Here is a 27,636-nt window from a genome sequence, read left to right on the forward strand (position 1 = left end):
TGGTGCAATTATCAGAATGTGCAGTTTTAAACAATTATAACTCACAGTGCAAAGAATTACTGTAAGTGCAGCACAACACTGGATTACTGTACGTGCTTCAAGAGCATTTTCGCCACTGCCAAAGCCTTACTGAGAAGACGGCCACAGACATGCTGTAAGTACCCTGGCTGAGGTACAGTTACTTCTAATTCCTCATTCTTTGGTTCCGTTTCATTTATTTCATGCTTTATGTCCATTATTGGTGTGAATAAGGTTTGAAATAGGTTTAAATAGGTGCTTTGCATGTCCAGTAGGGAGTTATTTAGGTGGCTTTCAAAGTTAGGCTGGGTTAGGGTCCTTAAGTACAAGTCCAGGAGGCTGGGGCCCACTATCCAGACGGGACCACTTTCTGGACAGCCTTTGGCTCAATGGCGTCGGATAGTAGAGGGATTACTGTATATGGGAGGGCACATGATTGATGGCGTGGTGGACAGTAACTCTGCATCCTGCCAGGATCAGTCTTGACTGTGTGTCATAGGAGAGTGTACTGTTGCCCCCTTTACAGTGAATTATTGCTGAATCACAGAGTATTCTTGAGGAATCTTGCGATTCCTCGAGTGATGAGGATTATCAGCCATCGGCTCAAGACTCGGATATCGATGACTCATCAAGTGAAGAACTTGAGAGTGCTGAATTTGATAATATTCATGAAAAAGAAATCGAAGGTGGCTGGCGGTTGATAAGCGACATATTTGCTGACACACGTCCCAACCACGTGCATTAATTTAAGACTGATTTTTTTCAGGCTGAACCCAGTGATCAGTGAATCTGAAATTGTATCGCCTTTGGACTCTTCATGCTACATTTTGATGCAGATGTGGTGATGCAAATATGTGAGTGGACAAATCAGAAGGAAAATAAATTTTTAAGGGAACACCCACAGAAAAAGGGTAAAGTAAACAACATTCTTTGGTGTCCAGCTTCAGAGAGTGATATGTACTCTTTTATCAGCCTTTTGTTTGACATGGGAATAACTAAACTGCCCTCCATTTACATTTACTGGAGCAGAAGTATGTTGTATGGTGACCCAGCAGTGTTCTGTCCTGAAGTGATAAGCAGAGACTGATTTGTGAGCATACCGAAATTCCTACGTTTTTCCCCACTTGAAACTGTAAAGAAAGGGAAACCTGAAACACGTATTGAGCCTTACCCGGACTTGCTGAGAGAGAGGAGCCAAATGATAATGAAACCAGGTGAAGATGTTGCTACTGATGAGGCACTTATTCTGTATAAAGGAAGAATTAGATTTTGCCAGTTTATAAAGACAAAGAGGGCTAGGTTTGGAGTGAATGCCTTTGTTCTGTGCCCATCTAACCCGCAGTGGTGCAGATACTCTTGGACCTTTCACCTGTATTACAGTAAAATGGGTGAAGGCATGAATGTTAAAGGTAGTGGTGATTTATCAATGGCTGAGAGTGTGGTGGTGTTTCTGATGAATGACTTGCTGGACTGTGGTGGGCATGTAATCACAGACAATTGGTACTCAAGTGTAAGGTTGATGAATTAACTAGAATCGAGAAACACCACAATGACAGGTGAAGTGAGGAAAAATAGGAGACCACCCAAAGATTTGAGCAGGAAAAGCTTGAAAGACATCAATCTGTATTTCCTCGTAATGATAATATGCTGTTAGTGAAGTGGCAGGACAAGAAAGACATCACAGTGCTAACTACTAAATACGAGGCAAACATGGTAGAAAAGTGTAAGACCTATTTTGGGCACAAAACTGTTTTCTACAATAAGCCCCTACACATAAAGAAGTATAATGAACTGATGGGCAATGCAGACATGGTTGACCAACTTCTTAAACCAAATGTAAATGATCATAAAAGCACAGCCTGGTTCAAGAAATTGGGTATTCACTTCATGTTCTGCATGGCACTGAACTCGTTCATAGTATCCAGAACAGTGAGTGGGCACACTGGTAGCTTCATGGACTATGTACTAGATATTATCAGAGAGATGCTGATTGAAAACAACATGAGTGCTGCAGTACTTCTCAGTAAATTACAGGAAAAGGGATGCCAGAAAAGAAAGATTGTTGTGCCCGGTGACACCACAAATTTGTTGTGCCCGGTGACACCCATCAATTTGTGAAGTTGAGAGGAAACAAAAAAAGAGATGTCAAATGTGCTATCCAAAGCATAAAGACACCAGGTACCACTCTCCTGGTTGCACAGTTGAACCTGGCCTCTGCTCAATGGAACACTATTGTCGGTGGCACAGCCAGGATATGCCACAGCCTGGGCCAAGCAGAGGTGAGAAGGCCAAGAAAATGTAGGCCCAGATTTGAGTTCAGAGGAAACATTTCCAATAGGTAAGTACATTGAATTAATTCGTATATATATAATCTTTCACCGCACTGTAAATTTTATGATAAACCTACTCAAAAATATTTTTCGATTTATTTTTATTACAAGCACAACCAGTGACAGATTCAGTCTTACACACATAGGCTTATACTCACAGACACATATATACACAAACATACAAAACACCATAGCTATTTTTGCAAGATAGCAGCTTTTCCCTGGAAAAGTAGCATGGGGGAACGAGGAAGGGGGGTGGGAAAGCCTTGTACACGGTAATACGCAAGATTAGTCACCCTCGTGGCGAAGGGGTAGCATGGCATGGTATCATCCTCGTTGTCATCTGTTGAACCCTCTCTAGTTTATCAATATGCTTCTTCAAATGAGGTGACCATACCACAGCCACATACTCTAGTCTTGGTCTTATCATGGTCACTATCAAATCCCTGGTCCATATAATTAAAAGCCACTCTCCTGTTGGTCAGTAATCCATAAGTTCCTCCAATGATTCTGTTTATATGCTTTTCTGGTGACAAGTCATCCTGAATAATCACTCCCAAGTTCTTCTCATCTTTTCTATTACTACTACTACTACTGCCAGACACCATAATCCTGTAAGGGGTGGCCATTTGACTCGAGTTATTTGTTTTACAGGGAGGGGCACTAACCCTCCACCAACCCACTTGCTGACACGCAGGGAGAACGTATGGTTTGGTTATATGGTTACCACCCAGCGTTGTAAATGGTTTCTTGGCTTACAGGAAACCATTTGGCTTGTCACTCAATGTAAAGCCACCTGTAATGGAAAGAAAAGCAATAAGAAGTGACAGGAATTCTTTTACTAATTATCTCACTGCCCATTTTATATGTCCAGTGTAGTCTTTTTTCACTCATTCTCATTTCTAATACATGACACTTCTTGGCATTAAAATCCATTTTTCAAGTCTGGCTCCAGCTGTGGAGTTTGTTGACGTCCTCTTGCAGTTTTTTACAACTAACAGTACATTTAATATGTTTCATGATTTTAGCATCATCTGCAAACATACTCATGTAACTATTTAAACCCTCTGGCAAATCATTTACGTATATCAGAAACATTATTGGGGCTAAGACAGAACCCTGGGGTACTCCACTAGTCATGTTTCTCCATTGTGAAACCCTGTCTCTTATAACTGTTCTCATTTGCCTACCGTAAAACGCCATAACTTCGGACGGCGTCCAAACTTCGGACATTTCGCAAAAAAATGTAATAATTCAAGTTTATTGGAAGAGAGTGCGATATTTGCAAAAAATAATGATGTGGGTAGGTAGGGTAATCCTCTAAGACTATTATGTATTAATCCTATTAAACTAGCTTGAATATGTGTGGGTGAAAAAAATTCGTGAATCCATTGGAAAAAATAACTGAATTTTCTTACCCTGCAAAACTTTGTTCACACAGAACAAACAGTTTCATTTCATTCATTCATTCATTGCCAGACACCATGCATCCCCAACGGGGTGGCCAAGGGCTCAGAGTTAATCGTTTTACGGGGAGGAGCACCAATCCTCCACCAACCCCACTTGACACGCAGGGAGAACGCTATGCCAACAGCATCTGGTGTTCCCAGGTGGTCACCCATCCAAGTACTAACCAGACCCAACGTTGCTTAACTTCGCTGATCGGACGGGAAGCGGTGTACTCAACGTGGCATGGCCGTTTTTGTAAAAAAGTGAACAGTACGATTATATGTAGAAAAGTGCTGTAAGTACTGGGAAGTAAACTGTTTCAAAATATATGCATGGATAATCTTGCTATGCCTGCTTTAATGAATACTTCTTTATTTTGCAGAAAAAATTCCTAACTTCGGACAGACAAATTATTTGAGCCAAATAAAGTCCAAACTTCGGACAGACAATAATATTAATGGTAAAGTGATGCTATTATATAAACAGAAAAACATGGCTAAAACAGCGAAATCTCCTATAAAGAGGAAAAGAGCCTACACAAGTAAAGTGTCCAAAAGTGCCCTGGAAAAGGCTAAAGATGACATAAATAACAAGAACATGAGTGTGCGCAAAGCAGCTGAAAAATATAAATTAAAAAAGAGCACATTACATGATTACCTGATACAAAAACATTGCAAACAAGTGGGACGTAATACTTCATTGAGCCATGATGAAGAGTTACTGGTGTGTCAGAGAATTCTCACATTGGCAGAATGGGGATTCCCACTCAACAATTTGGACTTGAGGATGTTAGTGAAAGCATATTTAGACAAACGAGGGGTGTTGTGTAACGATTCAGTAACAATGTACCTGGTGTTAAATGGGCCCATTCCTTCTTCAAGCGCCACAAACAAACCCTTAGTAGACGATTGTCCCAGAATATAAAGACTGACAGAGCCAGAGTGACAAGAGCCATGCTAGCCGAGTTCTACAGTAACCTGAAAAAATCACTAGAAGGTGTGCCTCCAGAGAACATAATAAATTTTGATGAGACCAATCTTACTGATGATCCAGTTAAAAAGAAAGTCATAGTGAGGCGGGGCACTAAATATCCAGAGAGAATCATGAACTCAACAAAATCCTCAATATCTATTATGTTCTCTGAAACTGCATCTGGTGTGTTACTCCCTCAATATGTGGTGTATAACGCTATCCATCTTTACGATACCTGGACTGAAGGGGGCCCTCCTGGAACACTATACAATAGGTCCCCCAGCGGATGGTTCGACTCGTGTTCATTCGATGACTGGTTCCACAAAATTATCCTCCCCTATGCTAAACGCAAGACAGGTAGAGTTGTCATTATAGGAGACAACTTGGCATGCCATGTATCACCCAGTGTTATTGAGTCATGTGAGAAACATAATATCTCCTTTCTTCTCTTACCACCTAACTCGCACGTACTGATGTACTACAGTTAATATGTTCCGTGGTGCCTTCATAACATGTGCCAGTGTGTGCGTGCGTCTGTTGATTTGTGTGTGTGTGTGTGTGTGTGTGTGTGTGTGTGTGTGTGTCTTTAGAACCTGTAAGAAATGTTCAACATCATATTATGTTATTTCGGTATGCATTTGTTGAGTCAATGAGGTAGATACTTGATAATTAAGTGAAGTTTTGTTTAGGAAAATGAGGACAGTTCCTCTTACAGTTTTGGGTATATGCAGTGCATTTTTATTTTATTTTTTCATCTCAAAAAGTTCGTGAATAGTTCTTAGTTCTATTTACGGCCAGAATACCTCACTACAATGTGATATGATGCAATTTAATGTGATATGAAATTACGAGCTCCAAAAAGAAGATATTTTGGGATACTTCTCTATATATATGTATAACTCTGGTCACGAGTGCCCAATATTTTTTTTACATTTTTTAAAAACTTCTCAAGTGTCCGAAGTTTGGCCAGTGTGTCCAGAGATAGATCCCATTAACCATTCTCATGTTTAAAGGGAAAATACATGGATGTCCGAAGTTTGGAAGAGCTGTCCGAAGTTAGGAAATTTGTTCCTAACTTCGGACACTTGAAAATGAAAAAAAAAAAGCACAAGTTTAGCTTGGCTAAGTTTTTTAAATATATGGATTTAGTAGGTACTCTCCCTGGCTACCACATGACACCAACAGGAATAAAATTGCACCATTCTACAAGGAGTTATTCATTAGAACACACAAAAAATGTCCGAAGTTATGGCGTTTTGCGGTACCTATCAAATAATCTCCCATCCACTTTATTACCGTAGTTTCCCATGCACCCCTCCAAAAGTCTTCAACTTCTACAGCAGCCTCTTATAGTGCACCCTGTCAAATGCTTTCTTGAGATCAAGACAGACACAATTTGCCCATCCCTCTCTCTCCTGTATGACATCTATTACTCTACAGTAGAAACTTAATAGGTTAGTAACACATGATCTTCCTTCCCTAAAACCAAATTGTCTTGGTGTTATCACTTCATTTTCTTCCAAATACTTTATCCATCTTTTTCTAATAATTTTCTCACAGATTTTGCAAACAATACTAGTAAGTCAAACAGGTCTATAATTGAGTGGATCTTACCTATCTCCTCCCTTGAAGATTGGCACAATACATGCTCTTTTCCAGTTTTTAGGTAACTGTCCATTTTCCAGAAAGGTCTTGATGATGACATAAACAGGCCACACTAACTGGTCAGCACATTCTTTCAGGATCCATCCGGCCACACCATCTGGTCCCATTGCTTTTCTCACATCCAAATCCCTCATCAGCTGTAGGACCTCATTCACGTCAACTCCAATTTCTGCCACTCCCATCATCCTGGACTCCATTTCAGGTTCCCTAAATTTCTCTTCCAACACATTGACTGCAGCTTGTTGTTCATTATTTCATGCTATTCTTCTTCTCATTCGTAAGTTTCATCTCCATCCCTCAATCGTATTATAATGTCCTTAACTTTCATTTTACCACTTACAAACCTATAAAATAGTTTCGGATCTTTTTTACATTTACAGTAGTTACAATATCTTTTTCATATTTCCTTTCTTCCTCTCTCCGCACCCTTACATATTCATTTCTTACCTTCTTATACTCCTCCCAAGCCCTTTCACTATACCTTCTCACTTTATTCCATGCTCTTTTTCTTGCCTCATGTGCCATTCTATAACTGTTGTTAACCCATTTTTTCTTCCTTTCCATTGCTGCCGAGAATTTTGGGACATGTTTACTAACTCCTGTTTTATATACTTCTATCAAAAACTCATATTTCTCATCAACGTTTGTGACTGCATTTATTTTACTCCAGTCTACATTTTGGAAAAAGTTCCTCAGGGAAGCAAAGTCTGCCTTCCCATAATTGTATCTATTTTCTTTGTGTTTTTCATCTTTCTCCTTCCCTTACTCCCCCCACTTCCATCTCAATAATCAGATGATCACTTTTACCAAAGGGGCATTGGTAGGTTATGTTCTTCACATCATTTGGGTCCTTTGTGAATACTAAGTCAAGCCTTGATGGTTCGTCGTCTCCTATAATTCTTGTATTTTCTTTAATTAATTGGGTTAACATGTTTTCCATCACCAATTTCATTATTTCCCCATGTGTCCTCATTGTTCCCAGCATCCATACTTTCCCAATCAACTTCTCTACAGTTAAAATCTCCCATTATTATTTTTCTACATCTTCGTTCAATTAACATCTTTAGATTAATAATGGATTCTCTTATTAACCGTTCATAATCTTCTTTTGTCCATGCCCTAGTTTTGGGGGCATATAAAATACTATTACATCTATTTTTTCTCCAGAACAGTCCTCTATTTCAATTCCCGAAAGTTCAGCCATGCTATTTTCAATTTCTGTATTTCTTTATCTTAGGTCATTTACGGGTTAAAATCATTATACCTCCCCCTGAACTTGCTTTCTCTATCCTTCCTCCAAATATTATAATTTTTCCATCCAAACAAATTTGTATGAACATCTTGGGTCAACTTTGTCCCCACCAGACATACAATTTCAGGTTTCTTTTCATTTATATTGTCTCCAATTTCCCCTTTTTTAGATATTAACCCATCTACATTACTATACATGATACTTAGATTTACTTCCCTGGTTTTATCTTTACTTATTCTTCTCTTTTTTGTATTCATATCCATCCCCTTTGTGTCCTTCACTTCTATTTCCTCACATACCACTTCCTTACTTTCATATGCATCACTTTCCAAAAAATATATATTACATTCTTCCTCTGTCCTCCTGTCATTTTTTTCCTTGTTCCTTCAAAGATTTTAAAACCTCTTTCTTCTTCACTCTGATCTTTTCTTACTATAATATTTTCCATCCCTGCCACTTTACTTAGTTTCCAGGTCACTTTAAGTACATCATTTACCACACTTTCTGATGACAACTTAACTCTCATTGGTCTTGCTTCTGCTTTCTTATAGGGCCCTACCCTCCTTACTTCCTCAATTTCTATTTCCCACTTGTTTCCTTCAGGATCAATCTTGCCCAATTTTTTGCTCACTTGATTCAAGTCTCTCTCGAGTCTCATGGATCTAACCTTTTCTTCCTCCGCTGTTTCCAAATATTACCACACATTTGTTCCTTTCTACAGTTTCTCTCACTATTTTCTCTTTTTTCTTCAATATTTTCACACATTTTCTTCCATTTTTTTCTTGTTCATTTCCCTTTCTTCCTGAATGATTTCCTTTAAGCTGACCACTTCTTTCTGTTCTTTTTCCAGATGTGCCCACTTTGCCTTTTACTTTTCTAACACATTACTCATCTTCTCCATTTTGTTACTGCTCTCTGCTTGTTTCCTCCTGAATTCGATATTTTCTCATTTCAAATTCTCGATCTAGTTTGCTGTCTCTCTGGACTGTATCAGACTTTGTATAGTGTTTTCAGTATTTTCAGGCTTGTTTCTTGATACTGGATCCTCCACTGTCTTTTCCAGTTCACTAATTCTCATAATTAACGTTTTAACTAAATCACTTACTTCACTGTCAAATCCTGGAAATTAGGGTCCCTCGATGTTTACATTGTTGGCCATATCTGATGGTTGGTTACAGTACTAAACAGCTGTTACCGAGATTCCCATAAACGTTCACTTATACTCAATGAAAATAACTCTTTACATTTTTGGTAACCAATATTAAGATGCTATCTATCTATAGCCCAACGCTCTAATCCCGCAAAGGGTGGCCACAGACAAAACACCTCCAAGTCACTCTGTCACCCACCATTTGACTACCCTCCCCTCAACTCACCCCCCCCTCCCTCATATACCTCTCAAACTCCATCCCTCCACCTAATCCTTGGTTTACCGCTCCCTCTCCCTCCCTCCACCTCACCTACATACACCCGCTTAGTCAGTCTTTCATTCTCCATTCTCTCCACATGTCCAAACCATACTAAGTGTATTTCTCCTAATCTTCTTAACCACATCCACGTCCACCCCACAACATTCCTTCACTTCTTCATTCATCAACCTGTCCCTCCATGTCACTCCACATGCTCCTCTCAAGTAACTCATTTCCACTGCTCTCACTCTCAACTTGTTCCCATCTTGCAAGGTCCACGCCTCGCTTCCATACGTCAGGGTAGGGATCACAGTACTATCATGCAGTGACTTCTTAACTTCCATACTCACCTCCCTATTTCTCAGCACTGCTTTCAGTGAACCAACAACCTTCCTTCCCTGCTGTACCCTTTCATGCACTTCATCCCCCACAGTTCCATCCTTACTCTTCACACTACCCAAGTACTTGAATGCACTCACACTCTCTATATCCTCACCATCCAACCTCACTGTACATTCTGTGACTTCATTCCTCTCAAACACCATAACTTTATTATTGTTTACATTAACTTTCAGCTTCCTCCTCCTACACTCTGTCCCAAATTCATTCACCACACCTTGCAACTCCCATTCATCTTCACTCAGCAATACTGTATCATCAGCAAACAGCAACACCGGAATCTTCCAAATCTCACCCTCATTCATTAGAGCCACCCCCACATCCACTGCCCTACCCTGCACCTCCTTTACAACCCCATCCATGTATATATTAAACAGCCATGGAGACATCACACAACCCTGTTTCAGTCCCACATTGAGATCAAAGAACTCACTCAGTTCACCATCCACTCGCACCATAGCCCTAGCTCCTTCGTACATACTCTTCACAGCATTCGTCAATTTCCCATCCACTCCATATATTCTTAATACCTTCCACATACCTTGCCAATCTATTCTGTCATAAGCTTTCTCCAAGTCCATGAAGGCAGCATACACTTTCTTTCCCTTCTCTAGATCTCCATTAAACATCTTAGAACAAATGTCTGATCTACACACCCTTTTCCCTTCCTAAATCCCCCTTGTTCTTCTCCAACTAGCTCCTCTGTCATATGCCTAACCCTATCAATGAGTATTCTACCATATATTTTACCAATCACACTAAGAAGGCAAATACCCCTATGGTTACCACATACTTCTCTCTCCCCTTTTCCTTTATATAAAGGAACAATTATACCTGATTTCCAGTCCTCTGGGACCCTTCCCTCTTCCCAAGCCAATGTACACAACTTCCATATCCACTCCACAACAATCTCACCCCCATACCTCAGCATTTCACCACACACTCCATCAATTTCTGGGGCCTTTCCCAACTTGATCTTCATTGCTTCCACTACTTCCATCCTACTGATCTCTTCCTCCCTCATCTCATCTCTTCTTCTCCCAGCCATTCCCCAGCCACTTATACTCGCACTGCTTTCACTCTCTACATTCAACAAATCCTCAAAGTGCTCCTTCCATCTCAATTTCTCTCTCTTCTCCACCAACAATCTATTATTCCTATCTTTCACTCCCCTACTATTTCCCTTTTCACACTGCCTTACTTTCTTTACCTCTTTCCAAAACAATTTCTTACTCTCCCTCCATTTCACACTCAGAGTCCTCCCAAACTCTTCATCCACTTTCTTCTTACTCTCCTTCACCAGTCTCTTCACCTCCCTTCTCCTACTCACATATACATCTCTCGTTTCTCTCTCATCTTCTCCCCTACCTCTACTCACTAACCATTCACTATATGCCTTCTTCTTTTGTTCCACAGCTCGTTTCACCTCATCATTCCACCATGCTGTCCCTTGCATCTCCTTCTCACTCCACAAACCACCTCATACGCTGCGCCTATCTCTTCCGTAAATATCTTACATACGTCTTCCACCCCTTCCATCTGCTCTAGCTCATACCTTCCCAATCTTTCTTCCACTATGCTCTTATACTCTGCCATTTTCTCACTATCTTGCAAATTCTCCACTTTTCTCACAGGAGCTGTTTCCTCCTGTCTTCCCCTTCATCTCCTCAACCATTTTCTTTGCAGCTTTATCTTGGCCATCACTAAGTGATGGTCCGAGACTCCATTCCCCCACCCTCTCCACACTCTTGCATCCAACACTCGTCTTCTCATTCGCTCATCCACACACACGTAGTCTATCATTGCCTTTCGTTCAACAAATTCACCATCCATCCTCCTCAATACTCTCAACGTATACCGGTGGATCATCTTATGTCGAAAGTAGGTGTTGGCTACTGCCAACCCCTTACCAGCACAGATGTCCACCAAAGCACTACCATTCCCATCTACGTCAGCTGGCACACCCCACTGACCAACCACTCCATCCACTCGTATATTCCCAACTTTGCTATTCATGTCTCCAATCAAGAGCACTCTCTCGCTCCTCTCAAATTTGTCCATACATGCAATACTTTAAATTTTATACAAAACTACAGGAGACAGGACAAACATAATTCCTGAAAACTACTTAACCCGCCCCATCCTGGCAGATTTTTCACCAATGACCTCCTCAATCCTGGCAGATTTTCATTTTTTTTTTTTTTTTTTTTTTTTTTTTTTTGTTGCTAAAACCTCCACTTTTTATGAGAAACACTGAAAATTCACAGAGAAATTGCCCACCTGAGCTTAAAAATGCCAGTACAGGTGACCATATCCTCACCTGGCACCGTGTTCTACTGGGAACGGCTCCAAAGAAATCGTTTTCTATGGGAGAGGTAACTATTCCAAACAACTCAGAATTGGTAGATATTTATTTATTTGGTACGAATTTATATGTAGTACAAGAGTATATTGGTTTTCACACAATAATATAGGTGATATAATCATTGTTTCACTCACCAAACCCCACCTTTTTTGGCAACAGTACCTGCTCATCACTTCTCATCGTTTGTTCCTCTAACGCTACATAAACTTTGTCCTCCACATTGTCATCCATTGGGGAATCACTCTCGCCTTGAATTTCGTACCGTGGCGCGACATGCCTTTACTGGCCAGGTCACTGGTAACAGGTGAGTTGCCGAGACAATGGTGTGCAGGGAGGGGGGGGGGTGTCAAGCAGGGTAAGGCATTGTCCCCACCTTGCCTCGGGTAGAGAAAGGTGTCCCTCGTATATGTACCAAAAAGAACGCGCAAAATTTGAAAAATGTGCAAATGATGGACCTTGCAATTGTAGAGTGTTTATAAACATCAACGGGAGTCACAGTGACAAAACGTTCGGGTACATATGTATGTCAACGGGATGCGGCGGGTTAAGGCCAGTTCACATGAGCAAAATCACGGTTGTTTTTTGCCGGAATTTGCTTCCCGGTTGAAATTCCGGCCGGTTTTTCTGCTGGTATGGAGAGACTGGCATGTCGGTCTTTTTTTGCCGGAATCGGGAGAAAGAAGCCTGGCTGATTTAAATGGAAGCACCAAACAAGGCAAAGCTCTGGGAACGAAGAGGCATGCGACATCTTGTGTGTTTACACTACTACTACTAATCTTACTTTAACATTCATTCCAGTTTGGGTGTATCTGGTATAAGCATGAGTATAAAAGTATGATTATTTAAGTATGAGTTAAAGGTATACAAAGGGAATCTTATACATGATTTTATGCTTATGAAAATTTATGCATACAGATGCTGAAGCCACCGGAAAGCTGAGTGACAGTAAAAGCCTACTCACACGAGCTGAATCGCGGCTGTGAGGGTTCATCTTGAAGTAGGAAAGGTGCAAGTGCAAGAGCTGCACACCTAGTACGAGTACGATGGTCCATCTTTGTTTGAAAACATTGTTGCCGCGTTCCTGCCTCTGCAGTCCCCATATGTGTGAACACCTTTCCGGGAAAAATGCTGAAATCAGCATTTTTTCTCTGCAAATCGGCGAAAAAAAAAAACGGCCGTAATTTAGCTCGTCTGAATCGGCCTTTAAGGTTTGCAGAGGTGGTTGAGACACGTCTGTTCGCTCTGGCTGGTCCGCTGTGTGTGTGTGTGTGTGTGTCTGTGTGTGTGTGCACGGTGGATCAGTAACAGCAAGGAAGGATGGGGCCTGGTGAAGACACTGACAAGGTGAGGTGTTAATTGCAGTTTAGGGAAGGGTAGGGGAAAAGTGGAGGAGTGGAGACAATAATGGGCTTTAATCTGGGTGGAGAGAGAGAGAGACAGACAGACAGAGACAGAGACAGACAGACAGAGACAGACAGAGACTTATGAAAAAAACGACTTACGAAATACCTTTAAGAACCAATTAATTATTTTCGTAAGTTGGGGACAGCCTGTATTGTTAGTGTGCATGTTCACCGCAGAACAAAAGTGACAAGCAGAATACTTTTACACTTACATGCATGCTTTTGATTATCAGTGACTAGGACGTTCCTGCACTCTTGTAGCAAGCGTCTCAAACTGAGGTTCAGTTTCTTTCTCCAATGCAACACACACTGCTGAATCAATGTACTGAAATTTCCAGCTCCACTGCCATTACAAAGAAACAGGAACCTGCCGACCTCTTTAATAATAATGACTTTATTTAACATGGAGGAAAACATATAGATATCTGGCTAAATTAAGTCATTCACCCTTCATTCACCTCTAGTTTGTCACTCCTAAAATAATTTCATTCACCTTTGGGTGAACCATTCACCAGTTTATGAAGCACTGATATAGTATCAAGAAAAGAAAAGCATAAATATAAAGCAATTAACAGACTGTCCAGTAATATGAGTCATGCTGAGGGACTGAACAATTCGTGATGAAATAAAAGGATGTTTGGTCACTGATAGTCTCAGTAAGATGATGTACAGTACACCCTCATTTTGTGCAGGCAATGTACAATCAAAGACAAAAGTTATGTCCTTGTTTTGTCCGAATATTAAGTGTGATACATGAAACATTATGAGGGCCCTATCATAGTTACATATTAGTGGTTGGCTAGCTCCATTTCCTCAAGTCTCATATCTGCAGCTGACTGGATGATGGTATAAATGAACCCTGGAAATTCTGAATCCTTCACATCGACTCATGAAAATTACAGCGTCCGAGGGATGAAATGTGAGCCAAATTCGTTCAGACAAAGACCACCTGGCTGCTACATCTTACATCTTAACATCTTACCACAAAATGTCAAGCAGACCTAATAGTGTACCTTGGTATGAAGTGGGAAAGCAACATGCATCCAACTACTCAGGAGATGAGAGGTGGCATGATCTACCTTTATTCAGGGGAAGAGAATCCCAAATAGACAGTGCAACATTCGGTGTAAGCAAAACTGCAGAAAGGTAAATTAGGCAATTTGGGGAAGAGGACACACCAGAGAACGGTCATCGTTCAGGTCGCCCTCGTGTTATCACATCGCTACAGAACCAGGAAATGATCACAATGATGGAAGGCAACACCTGCAAGCAGTGCTTAGGCTGTGAGAGAAGAATTGCACCTAGAATGAAGCACACAAATAGTTGTGCGTAGACTTTAGTCCTCTGGGTTATGTGCTCAAACTCCAGCCTGTGGGATTCATTCCACCACTCATAACAAAACATTTGATTATCATTATACAGTAACTCTATCCTCATATATAAAATGGTTTGGTCATATCTTAACACTGACAAATAATGACAATCACAGCTCATAAATTATCAAGTTAAGCTAGGTAGATGGAGAAAAGATTTAAGAATACTTCTTTAGCTTAATGGTTTGCAATGTTGCTGAAATAGCAGTAAAGAAAGATCTTTAGCTTAATGGTTTGCAACATAGCTGAAATACCATTAAAGAAAGAGAACACATGAGAAACAGTTCATATATACCATGTAAATTCAGCAGTTGGAAGAACACATTATATAGATATGTTTCACTTAGTTATGAAAAATATGCTGCCATCCACAAGTTTGTCACCTGGAGCAAATGGTATCTCATTTCAGTGTTACCAATCATCTGTCTGACACAAAGCTGAGCACATCAAAATTTAAGCCCTTCTGCAGGTGTTTTCACCAAAAATCACGACATGACTTTTGTCTTTGTACTCATGAAAACTAATGTGCAAACTAAATTTTGCATACTGTTCCATAAGAACTATTGTTATTTGTCTAACCATGAGGAAGAAGTCCCAAAACTTTCTTGAAGTCACAATTTTGGTGACCCAATAACACAGGATCTATTACACTGATGCCATATTCATTGTTCGACAGCTTCAGGAAAAATATGTTGGTAAGAAAAGCGATCCGTATTTTGTTTTTGTTGATTTGGAAAAGGCCTTTGACAGAGTCCCTAGAGAGGTGGTGAAGTGGGCAATGAGAAAGCTTGGCTTGGAGGAGTGGCTGGTTAGGGTGGTTTTGGCTATGTATGTGGGTGCTCGCACCCAGGTAAGAGTGAATGGAGATTTCAGTGCTGAGTTTTCCGTGAACGTTGGTGTGCATCAGGGGTCAGTTTTGAGTCCCATGTTGTTTATCATGGTACTTGAAGCCCTCTCGTGTGACTTCAGAAACAGACTCCCGTGGGAGATGTTGTATGCTGATGATTTGGTGTTGACTGCAGAGAACAAAAGGGAGGCGGAGGAAAGGTTTAGGAAGTGGAGAGATGGTATGGGGCACAAGGGCTTAAGGGTAAATGCAGATAAAACAAAAGTGATGATATCTAGGGTTGGTGGCAGTACTGTCAAAGACAAGGGAGAGTGGCCATGTGCAGTTTGCCACAAGGGCGTGGGAAGTAATTTCATCTTGTGCAGTGTTTGTGATAAATGGATGCACAAGAGAGGTAGTAGTATCACAGGTAGACTGCAAGATAATGCTGATTTTATGTGTATGGCGTGTCGGGGAGAGCAGGTGGAGATTGTCTGGCGTGAAAGGATTGAACTTGCTGGTGAATCTCTTGAGTGTGTGGAAGAGTTTTGTTATTTGGGAGACATGTTGTGTGCTGGAGGTGGGACTAGAACTAGCTCTGTGGTGGGTGAGAAGTGGTTGGAAGAAGTTCAGCAAGCTGTTGCCTCTCCTGACATTGAGAGGACTTTCCCTACGTGCTAAGGGGTCTTTGTAAGCAGCATGTGTTAGGAGTGTAATGCTGTAAGGTAGTGAGACCTGGGCAGTAGAGGAAGAGGATATTCGCAGGCTCAGACATACAGAAATGACAGTGATTAGGTGGATGTGTAGTGCGTCCCTGCGTGCAAGGTCTGGGGGGGCTGGGTTTACAATGGAAGAGTTGAGAGGTAGGATGGGACTGGAGTGTATTGGTGTTTGATGAGGAGAGGTAGATTGAGATGGTTTGGGCATGTGGACCTGATGGGGGATGATAATTGGGTGAGGAAGGTGAGAAGTTTAATACTGGTGGTGGGGTTATGAGGGGAAGACCGAGAAAGACATAGAACGAGGTCATTAAGTGTGACCTCAGGGTTAAGGGACTGAACATGGAGGCTGCAACAAATTGTGCAGCATGGAGAGCCGTCATTAGGTGACCAAGGCTGACGCATGCAAGCATGTTGGAGCCTTTAAAAACGAAATGAAATGGTCAAGGATATGAAAACAGTGGTCAGGCAGTGGGGATGAAGGGTGCAGAGAACACTGAGTGTACTTGTGCCAAGACCATGATGTTAATGCCATATCATTGTGTGGGAATTGCAAATGTTGATATGAGCAAAATGAATGTCAGTCAACTATTCTAATGTACAAAATGTATTGAGGTAAAGGTTGTTAATGCCACATAAAACTTGTTTTGCACAAATGGAGGGTCTACTGTACTGTACAAGGCAGGTAGAGGTGGTTTGGAATCATTAAAGAATGTGTGAGTCACCGTGAAGCACTGTACAAATCTGAACAAGGAAGGAGGGCTCCTGTAGGTAGCCCAAGGAAAGGGCAAGATGAGACAGGATACTTAGAAAGGGGTTTAGTATCAGGAGACTCAACTGGAATTCTTATGAAAACTATACAGTTTTGAAAGCAGCCATCATGCGAAAAAAACTTGACCCATGCAATAGTGGAAACAGTGCTGTTCAAAATACATAATGTTGCTGTTGTTGATCAACCCCAGTCTGTCTGGCTGAGCAGACCCATGAACTGCAGGCATGCAACTGCTCCTGTAGGGTTGTCCTGTGCAGTGAACCAATGTTCCCATGTGACTGACAGAGCCCTCCAACAGCAAGGCGTGGGAAAAAGTGCGAAAGTTAGGTTCCTGGATGGAAGTTACATTTGCATCACTCCAACCAGTTACCAGGGGCACCATGGCAAGCTCCAAATCATCCCATTACTTGGTTATACGACTGCCACCCAGCGTTGTAAAAAGTCTCCTGGATTACAAAAAACCATTAGGCCTGAAGTGTAATGAAGATTAATAAAAAGTGGCAGGAAGATAAGAAAAAAATAGGAACGGAAGAAGGCAGACACATGGAGAGAATGATAAGGAAGAAGTAGGGCAGCATTAGAGAATGTGAGTGGACTACATCAAGTGAGTGGATAATGGTCACAATCACCTACCACTGTAAAAATACATGTACAGTATACATACACCATATCCAGTTAGTTGTCTTTCAAAGCTTCCAAATTCTCATCTCCACCTCACAAGCATGCAATTCACACAAAAATGTGGTTCACATGACTGAGATGATCTCATAATGCTTGAAAAGGAGACAGTTAACAGTAACAGATTTTTTTTTCCCCCCCCTCCTTTGGGTCATTTGGGATATATAACAGTAGTACACACAACTATAAAACTTACCAGCAACTTTGGAGCGCTCTCTGAAATTATTGTAGTCCTCAAAACTCAAAACATCCCCATTACCAAACAAAGGCACGGGATCTGCGGCCTCAGCACACTGGTCAATGTAATCCCAGTCTGCCAGCTTCAGATAGCGTTGCTCTCGCGACCGACCATGGACCTGGGGATAACAGACTTTGGTTAGTGCTAAGGAAAACAGATCATTAACACATTAAACTTCAGAGACAAAAATGTTTACAATACTGTACTGTAACATAGCAATGGAGGTGACAGTACTGTCCTCCGTTGTGCTACAAAGAGGTGAGCTCTGAGACATTCCAGTTATTTACAGTGCACTCTGAGGACAACCCCTTTTCAACTTCATTTTTCAGTGCTAAACAAATATAAGATTTTCATTTTGCTTATTTTCAGGCTATTCTGCTCTGCAGAGGAATGGCCTACCATTGGAAAGTTATAAGCCTACCTTAATTATGGCAATGCTTTTATGAGCCGCAGAACACTAATACTTTTACTGTCTTCAACCAGACAATCTAACTGAAGTGAAGGTGCTTGAGGAAGTAAACAGATCTTGATATCTTAATACTGTGTAAACATGGCTAAACTGAGAGGAAAGTTAAGAAGTCTTTCTTGGGGAAATGTGTAATTAGAGATCTTTGGGAGGATTCAGAGAACCTTCAAGGCACTGGATTTCCAAGCATCACCTTAAAATATGGCGCTGAGGCAGATAAAGTCGTTCTCGGAGAATGGGTGCAGCCATCCTGCAGTGATATCGGATATCACAAGTTAAGCGCAGGGAGGACATAACTTAAGCAATGCCACGATGCAGAAACAGTGTTTTTGTTGTTTATGTGATGCCTTGGTTTGCCAATACCCTCTGGCCTCAAATCAGTGTTCTTTGAGCAATAATGGAGCTGCTACACTGTTACATCAAGGAGTATTAGTGCAAACTATAACAGATGTGAGACAACGGTGTGGCATGAAAATGAAAAGTCAAGAGTGAGAGCAGTGGAGACAGGACTGCTGAGGAATGAATGTGGAGTATAGAGCGTGGGTAGTATACGAAATAATGTGATTTGTGAAAGATGTGGAGTCAGGAAGTGTGCAGACACCAGAATCAAAGAGAGTGTACTGAGATGGTATGGTCATGTGGAGAGAATGGATAACAAAAGAGTGGTGAAAAAGGTATATCTGACCAAATTTGAAGGAGGGAGGCGGCGAGGTACGGCAAGGAGAAGGAGGGGGAATACGGTGAAAAAGTGTGTCAGGAAGTGAGGTGTGGAATTCGGGGAGGCTAGAACACTGACGAGATCTCGAGCTGATTGGATGAATATTGTGAGTTGCACATCATCAGGGATTTGGCACCCCTTTATAACGTGAGAGCATCTGGAGTGACTCTATCGGATACGTTTATGTGAAACTACAGAACAGGGTAATCGTTTTTGGCGCATCAGATACAGCCAGGATTCCGGGGTCTTGAATGGTAAGTGAATGGAAGCTTGGCCCATTGGAAGGGGCAAATCTGGGCTGTCAGAAGGCTGATACTCCTCACCCTGCCATAAGATGGGAAAGGAGGTCCAGATGATGATGATGATGATGAAAGTATATGTATGTGTGTGTATATATATATATATATATATATATATATATATATATATATATATATATATATACTGTATATATATATATATATATATATATATATATATATATATATATATATATATATATATTTTTTTTTTTTTTTTTTTTTTGAAAAGTTTCCTCAATCCTGTAGAGTCTGCTTTCCCAAAATTGTATCTTCCCTGCCTATAAAGCTCATCTCTTGGCACCATGTTCCTTTTTATCATCTGGATGTCAATGACTACATGATTACTTTTTCCTGTAGGACACAGACATTTCAAAGATTCAATTACGTCAGGTTCTTTGGTTAGCAGTAAATCTGGTCTTGCTGGTGTGTCATCACCTCTGAATCTTGTCTCTTCTTTGACCCACTAGGTCATTACATTTTTCATTGCTATATTTAACGATATAGTGCCCCACAAATCTTCACTGCCTCTTGAGTCCCATTCCTCCCAATTCACTATCTATCGATCTATCAATTGCCACATGCCTTAATCCTGTAAGGGGTGGCCACAAACAAATAGCCTCCATGTCGCTCTGTCCCCCGCCATTTCACAGCCATGCTCCCAGCTCACACCCCCTTCTCTCATATACCTCTCCACTCCATCCCTCCATCTCATCCTTGGTCTCCCCCTCCCTCTCCCCCCCCTCCACCTTACATACACTCTCCTCATCAGTCTCTCACTCTCCATCCTCTCCACATGGCCAAACCACCTCAATGTGTTTCTCCTAATGCTTACTATCACATCCACATCCACACCACAATGCTCCTTCACATCCTAATTTGTCAGTCTGTCTCTTCATGTGACTCCACATGCTCCTCTCAGATAATTCATTTCCACTGCTCTCACTCTTGACTTATGCCCCCTCCAACAAGGTCCAAGCTTCACTTCCATACATCAGAGTTGATATCACAATACTGTCATGTAGTTAAAGGCACAACACACGCAGTGCTACCCTTCACTCTGGCTGGTCACGAGGTACTGAAGATTACCAAGGCGCACTGTCCCATAGAAGGCGCAACAGTGTTGCCAAGCATTTACTTTTGATGCAAGACTGGCCTGCTAGAACTCAACAAAATTTGACGTACATTGGACAAAAACTTAATTTTTGACATATTCTTTTCTGCTTTGGGACTCTATTTGCATCAATGTGCATTTACCAGGAAACACCCAAAGAATGCGGTTTGCGTCATCGTGCCCGAGAGGGTTAAACAGGCATGCCATCACAACCAACTGACCCAAAAACGAAGCATTTCACACCTTACCCGATCCCGGGGTTCCGATACTTTTTTAATCGAGGGTACATAACCCATGCGAACAATGGGACCTGACTGTACACTCTCCTCACTAATCTTTTGCCCTCCACCCTCTCCACAGTGAGAAGTGTGATCATAAATGTCACAACTAAATAAACCTAAATAAAGAACACAGTATAAGAACTAATGGCTGTGGGCTGCTGCCATTTGTGCTGACAGCGTGTGTACACTACACTCCTCCCTCCTATAACGTGGTATCCTATAACACGGACTTGTACTTACATGGTCACCTACAGTGTGACCAAAAAATATGTACCGAAGTCACAAACAGATAAACCGCGGTGAGTTGTCAGGCACTGGAGCACAGACGGCCTGCTGAAAGTCAAATGTCGTGTGTGATGACATCAAGCGAGCGATGCACTCTGACTGGTCACAAGACGTCACATCTACATCTACCCCCACTGGCTGCTGGGGGTGTCCTCCATTGTTATTTGGTGGTCCGCCACGTGGCCGCGTCTGAAGTAGCTACTCCCATGGTACAGAGCATTGCTACAGAAGCGTTATGCCTCACAGCTGACTGGAACCCACCTACAAGCTTCACATACAGGCAGAAAATGGTGATGATACGAAAGTTGGAGGGCGGGAAGAGACAAGATGACTTGGCAGAAAAGCACAAGGTTACTTTGGAAAGACCAAGAGTAGGTAAAGGTATATATCAAAAGCAACCCCACCGCGGCAGGACAAGCTGCAATGAGGATCAGGAATGCAGCTCTTAGGACCACGGAGTGACTTCTTCAGTTCGTCAAGAAGCAAAGACTGAGAGACATCCTTACTGATGGTGCCATGCTATGTGACAAGGTCATGCATTTCTACAGTGAGGTAAGTAGATGGCTAAATCAGAACCCAAAACCTTTCAAGGCCTTGAAAGGTTGGTTAAAAATTTTTTATTAAGAGGAATGGGTTTAAGAATGTTTGTTTAACTGGTGAGGAAGCCAGTGTTGATGTTTATGCTGCTTCTACCTTCCCAGCATTTCTTAGAGATGTCATCAGAGATGGTGGGTACACCCAGGACCAGATTTTTAATGCTGATGAGATAGTTTTATTGGAAAAAGAAATGCCCACAAGGACCTACATCAAACGATGCGAGAGGCAGGCCTGGGGTTACAAGGCTTCTAAGGAATGACTCACTCTTCTCCTAACCTTTAATGCCTTTGGGATCTGCAAAGTAAAACCACTTGCTGTCTCACAAGTCAAGAAACCACACGCATATACATTAATTGTGATACGGACAAGCTCAACGTGTACTGAATGTACAACAAGAGGGGTGGATGTCATGTGCAGTCTGTCTCGAAAGGTTTGACAGGAGCTTCACCAAAGAAGCAGAGATTTCTGCAAGCTGTGCAACTTGGCATTTAAGATCCTGCTTCTCTTAGACAATGCGCTAGGTCACTCAACACTCCTCGCCGATCATTACCCCAACATCTAGGTTGTGTTCATGCCTCCGAAAACAACCTCACTCCTCCAACCACTCAACCAAGGAGTGATTGCAGTGCTCAAGGCAATCTACGCCTCAAAGACCTTCACTATGCTCCAAGCTGCCACTGACACCAACGAAGATTTGGACGAGCTGGCAACTTCATCAGATTCACCACAGCCCATGGTACAAGCCATGACTCCACACTGCCACCAAGCACTCTAGGGAAGCACAGTCTGTCATCAACTTTTGGAAGTCATTCAACATCAAAAACAGAATGGACATCATTGCTGATGCCTGGAATGAGCTGACACAGGTTACGGTGCATCATGCCTGACACAACATTTTGCAAGGTTTGCCAGGCCACAGGCTTGACTTAGACACCAAACCACAGAGTGTTGACGCAGTGGTTGACACAGCGGTGGAGGAGGAAAGACAGTTGCTGTCATGGAACAACTCTACGCTGCTAACACACAGGAGCTTCTTGCCCCAGACCCCACCCTAGACACTGAGGAACTGTTGGACCAGCTGCAGGAAGAGAGTGAAGAACACGTAGAGCCAGAGGAAAGGCAGCTGGAAAGGATAGCCAAGAGCATGCTGAGAGAAACTGTGAAATTGTAAGACAGGCTTACCTTCGTCATCACCAACCAGGATTCAGATAAGGACCAAGCCGAGCAAACTGCTGCATTAGTGGCTGATGATGTGAGGAAGTATACAGAGTTGTTTAGGGAGAGGGTGAATGCAAGGTACCAGAAGAGGATCACAGACTTTTTTCAAGTTCAGCAGGAAGCTTCACAACAATCATCCTCTGGCGACGATTCAAGCCTGAAAGACTGTTGAACCTGATGAACTGTCCATCGTTTCCTCCATGGACTTTGAAGGGTTTGACTCCGACGACGGAGGAGACCAGCCAACCACATCCTGGCAGTGACTACAGAGAATGGGGTCTCGGGGCACTGGTGACAGCAAGTGTGACCAGCAGAGCCAGTCAGGTTAGTGATCTAAACTTTTTTTATTAATGTCTAGGAACCTTTCTAATGTACTGCATTTTTAATAATTTCCTTTGTATAAGTACCAGAGTGAATGTCAGTAGGGTGTTTTTTGGAGGGTTTGGGTAGGATAGGGGGTGAAAAGGGCAACTTTGGAAAATGTCCAGTCTAGGTTAGCCCTTTATAATGGAAACATATGGAATGTACAAAGCAGAAAAGTGTACCGCGGCTTGTTGTCAGTCTACATGAGCCGCGTTATAGGAGGAAGGAATGTACTTATGTGCATAAATCCACATGACCACCACACTTACATGGCACAAGTACAGAGTATACCTCACTTTCAACTAACTGCCCTGTCTTCATTTTTTTCTCTCTCCTTTCTCATTGACTCACTTCTTATTCTGAACTTTTAATGGTTTTCAGTAAGACTCTTCATTATTAAGCTGCAAAAAACAGTCAAGGAAACAACATTCTTTCACAGAAAATCACACAAAATAATGAACGAAATCTTCAACGAAAGGCATTTTAATGTTCAATAAGTCCATTTCTGATATTCTGATACTGAGAGTCGAAACTGGCATTAGTTTAGCACTGGAAAAAATGCTAATAATGGCAATATATCAGTCTGGTGGATCATATTGGTTGCAGCACTAATCCTCCATCCTCTCAACATACCCAAATCATCTCAGTCTACCCCTCCTCATCACAACACCAATACATTCAAGTCCCATCCATCCTCTCAGCTGTTCAATCGCAATCCTAGCTCCCCAGGCCTCATGTCCTTCTAATAATTGTCATTTCTGTATGTTTGAGCCTACAAATATCCTCTTCCTTTACTGCCCATGTCTCACTACCATACAGCATTGCATTCCTAACACATCTGTTTACCTATCTATAGCCAGACACCATAATCCCATAAGGGGTGGCCACAAACAAACTGCCTCCAGATCGCCCTGTCCCCTGCCATTTTGCTGCCCTTCTCCCAACTTATACCCCTCTCTCTCAGATACCTTTCCACTCCATCCTTCCATCTCATACTCAGTCTCCCCCTCCTTCTCCCCTCCTCCAGCTCACTCACATACACTCTCCTAGTCAGTCTCTCACTCTCCATCTTCTCTACATGGCCAAACCACTTCAGTGTACTTCTCCTAATGCTTTTTAACAGCCACATCCACACCACAAAGCTCCTTCACTTCATCATTTCTCACACACTCCATGTAACTTCACATCTACCTATCTATCTATAGCCTGACGCCCTAATCCCGCAAATGGTGGCAGCAGACAAAACGCCTCCAAGTTGTTCTGTCACCCACCATTTGACTACCCTCCCCCCAACTCACGCCTCCCTCCCTCATATATCTCTCAACTCCATCCCTCCACTTCATCCTCGGTCTTCTCCTCCCTCTCCCTTCCTCCACTTCACCTACATACACCCTCTTAGGCAGTCTTTCATTCACCATTTTCTCCACATGTCCAAACCACCTAAGTGTATTTCTCCTATTCTTCTCAACCCCATCAACATCCACCCCACAACGTTCCTTCACTTCTTCATTTGTCAACCTCTCACTCTATATGCTCCTCTCAAGTAACTCACTTCCACTGCTCTTACTCTTGACTTGTTCCCCTCTAGCAAGGTCTATGCCTTGCTTCCATATGTTAGGGTAGGGTAGGGATCACATGCTCTTCTCAAATAACTTACTTCCGCTGCTCTCACTCTTGACTAGTGTTCTTCCAACAAGGTCCAATCTTTGCTTCCAAATATTAAGAGTAAGGAACATAATACTGTTAGGCAGCGACTTTTACATTTCCATGTTCACTTCCATATTTTTTATTGTTGCTTTCAATGAGCCAGCAACCCTTCTTCTCTGCTGTACCCTTTCAAGCACTTCATCCTCTAAACTTCCATCCTTACTCATCACACCACCCATGTACTTAAATGCACTCACATTTTTCACTCCCTCATAACCTAGCTTTGCTGAGCATTCAGTGACTTTCATTTCTCTCAACCCACTATTTTACTCTTCCCCACGTTCACCTTTAGATTCCGTTTCTTACATACTCTCCCAACCTCATTCGCCAAACCTTGCAGTTCCCCTTTGTCTATCTATCTATCTAGAGCCCAATGCCCTAATCCCGCAAAGGGTGGCCGCAGACAAAACGCCACCAAGTCGCTCTGTCACCCACCATTTGACTACCCTCCCCCCAACTCACTCCCTCCAACTTACTCCCCCCTCCCTCATATACCTCTCAACTCCATCCCTCCACCTCATCCTCGGCCTACCCCTCCCTCTCCCTCCCTCCACCTCACCTACATACACCCTCTTAGTCAGTCTTCACTTAACAATACAGTATCATCTGCAAACAAAAGAACAGGAAGTTTCCAAATGCTGCCCTGTCTCATTAGGACCACTCCAGCAACCACAACCCTACCTTGTATCTGTTTTATAACTCCATCCATTACAAACTGAACAGCCATGGAGACATGACACATCCCTGTTTCAATCCAACATTCAGATAGAAAAATTCACTCAGTTCACTATCCACATGCACTGCAGCCCTAGCACCCTCGTACATACTCTTCATGCCATTCAACAGCTTTCCATTGGCTCCATATATTTTTCATATTTTCCACAGTCCTTGTCTATCCACTCTGTCATATGCTTTCTCCAAATCCATGAAGGCAGAATACATCATCTTTCCCCTCTCTAAAAACTTTTCCACAAAACACCTTAGGATGAAGATCTAATCTACACAACCTCTTCCTTTCCTGAAACCTCGTTGTTCATTGAGTAATTTCTCAGTTATTTCCCTAATTATGTCAATACGTATCCTACCATATACTTTTCCTATTACACAAAGAAGACAAATGTCCCTGTGATTTCCACAAACTTCATTTTCCTTCTCCTTTTCCTTGGTAAAGGGGAATAATTATACCTTCCTCCCAGGCTGATCTGCATATCTTCCACTTCCATTCTAACACTATCTATCCCCCATGCTTCTGCATTTCAACACATGTTCCAAACTTCCTGGAGCCTTCCCCAGTTCAACTTTCTTCATTGCTTCCACTGCTTCTATCCTACTGATCTGTTCCTCCCTCCTCATCTCCTTCCTTCTCCCAGCCATTCCCCAGCCACTTGTACTAGCTTTACTTTCATTTTCTATGTTTATCAAAGTGCTCTCTCCATATGCTCACATTTACTCCCTTCTCCATTAGCAATCTGCCAATTGTATCTTTCACTCCTCTACTACCTTCTTTATCACCCTGTCTTATTCTCTTAACCTCCTTCCACAACATTTTCCTAAATTCCCTCCACTTTATCCTCAAATTCCTTCCAAACTCATCATCCACTCTTTTCTTACTCTCTTTTACCAATCTTATCACCTCTCACCTCTTTTCTATATATATAACTCTCTGTTCCATCTCTCAACTTCTTCCATGCCTCTGCTTCCCACCCATACATTATATACTCTCTTCTTTTGTGCCACAACTTGTCTTAACTCTTCATTTCACCATGCTGTTCCTTGCATCCCTTTTCGTCTTCTCTTCACCCCACCCACCATCTCACATGCTACACTGATCTCTTCAGTGAATACCTTGGATGCACCTTCTGTCTCCTCCATCTGCTCAAAGTCATGCCTGCCCAATTGCTCCTCTGATTTTTTCTTATATTCTGCCTTTTTCTTATCCTCCTGCAGCCTTTCTACCCTTGCACATTAAGCATACAAAAATATCATAGCATGGAAGTAGAGCCCTCTTAATGTTAGGAGAGACAACAGTTCCCTGAGCTTCCTCCAACCACTCCTTACTCAGCCCCACCTCCAATGCATAACATATCCCCCAAATAACAAAACACCTCCACATGCTCAAGAGACTCTCCAGCAAGATCAATCCATTCACACCTGGCAATTGCTACATTCTCACCCTGACCCATCACACTACCTAATCTTTTTTTATTTACTGACTAAATTTTAATATTAAATAAATACTTGGGTCTGGCCATCATTTTCTGTTCAAAAAGTTTGGATGTCTGCCCATATTCAGTCCTGTACTGCAAGATTTGGTCTCATGCATTCTTGATGTCCTGCAGGGATGTATGAGAGATACCAAAATACCCAGTGTTGTCCAATCCTCGTCAAGTTTACCGATAACCTCATGCTTCTTTTTAAAATACAGGACCTTTCTTTGGTGTTTGGCAGGTGGAGGTGCCATAATGGCACATGCTGGCAGAAGGTCTGAGGCCAGCACAACATGTAGAAGGAAACAGATGACAAAAGAATGCAATGAAGTCCATCATAATCACAGCTGTCACGTGTTACAGTATGGGCAGGAAAGCATGGCGTTGCTGCCTTGGCGGATGGGGGGGGGGGAGCTACATTGTCATCCATTTTGGGATGAGATACACTAGGAAAGAAGAGTATGAAATGTGCTGAGGAGGAGGGATGTACACCCGAAAGCACTAATCTCTCCC

At 42.1% G+C, this 27,636-nt stretch overlaps 1 protein-coding gene and 1 non-coding gene across 2 annotated transcripts in view; both read right to left on the reverse strand.

Moving 5' to 3' along the window:
• The window catches only part of Dus3 (Dihydrouridine synthase 3), a 329,322-nt gene that overhangs the window by 57,166 nt on the left and 244,520 nt on the right, over positions 1–27,636 (reverse strand). The window contains exon 9 of the mRNA XM_080275728.1: positions 17,827–17,986. Coding sequence (XP_080131854.1) covers positions 17,827–17,986 — 160 coding nt within the window. The remainder of the gene's footprint in view (positions 1–17,826; positions 17,987–27,636) is intronic.
• LOC145404225 (5S ribosomal RNA) lies at positions 3,934–4,052 on the reverse strand. Its single transcript, XR_013898155.1, has one exon. It is a non-coding gene; the product is annotated as a 5S ribosomal RNA (ribosomal RNA).

This window comes from Coenobita brevimanus, chromosome 62 (assembly GCF_032717465.1).
Source record: "Coenobita brevimanus isolate Jiangsu-jjx chromosome 62, ASM3271746v2, whole genome shotgun sequence".
NCBI lineage: Eukaryota > Metazoa > Arthropoda > Malacostraca > Decapoda > Coenobitidae > Coenobita > Coenobita brevimanus.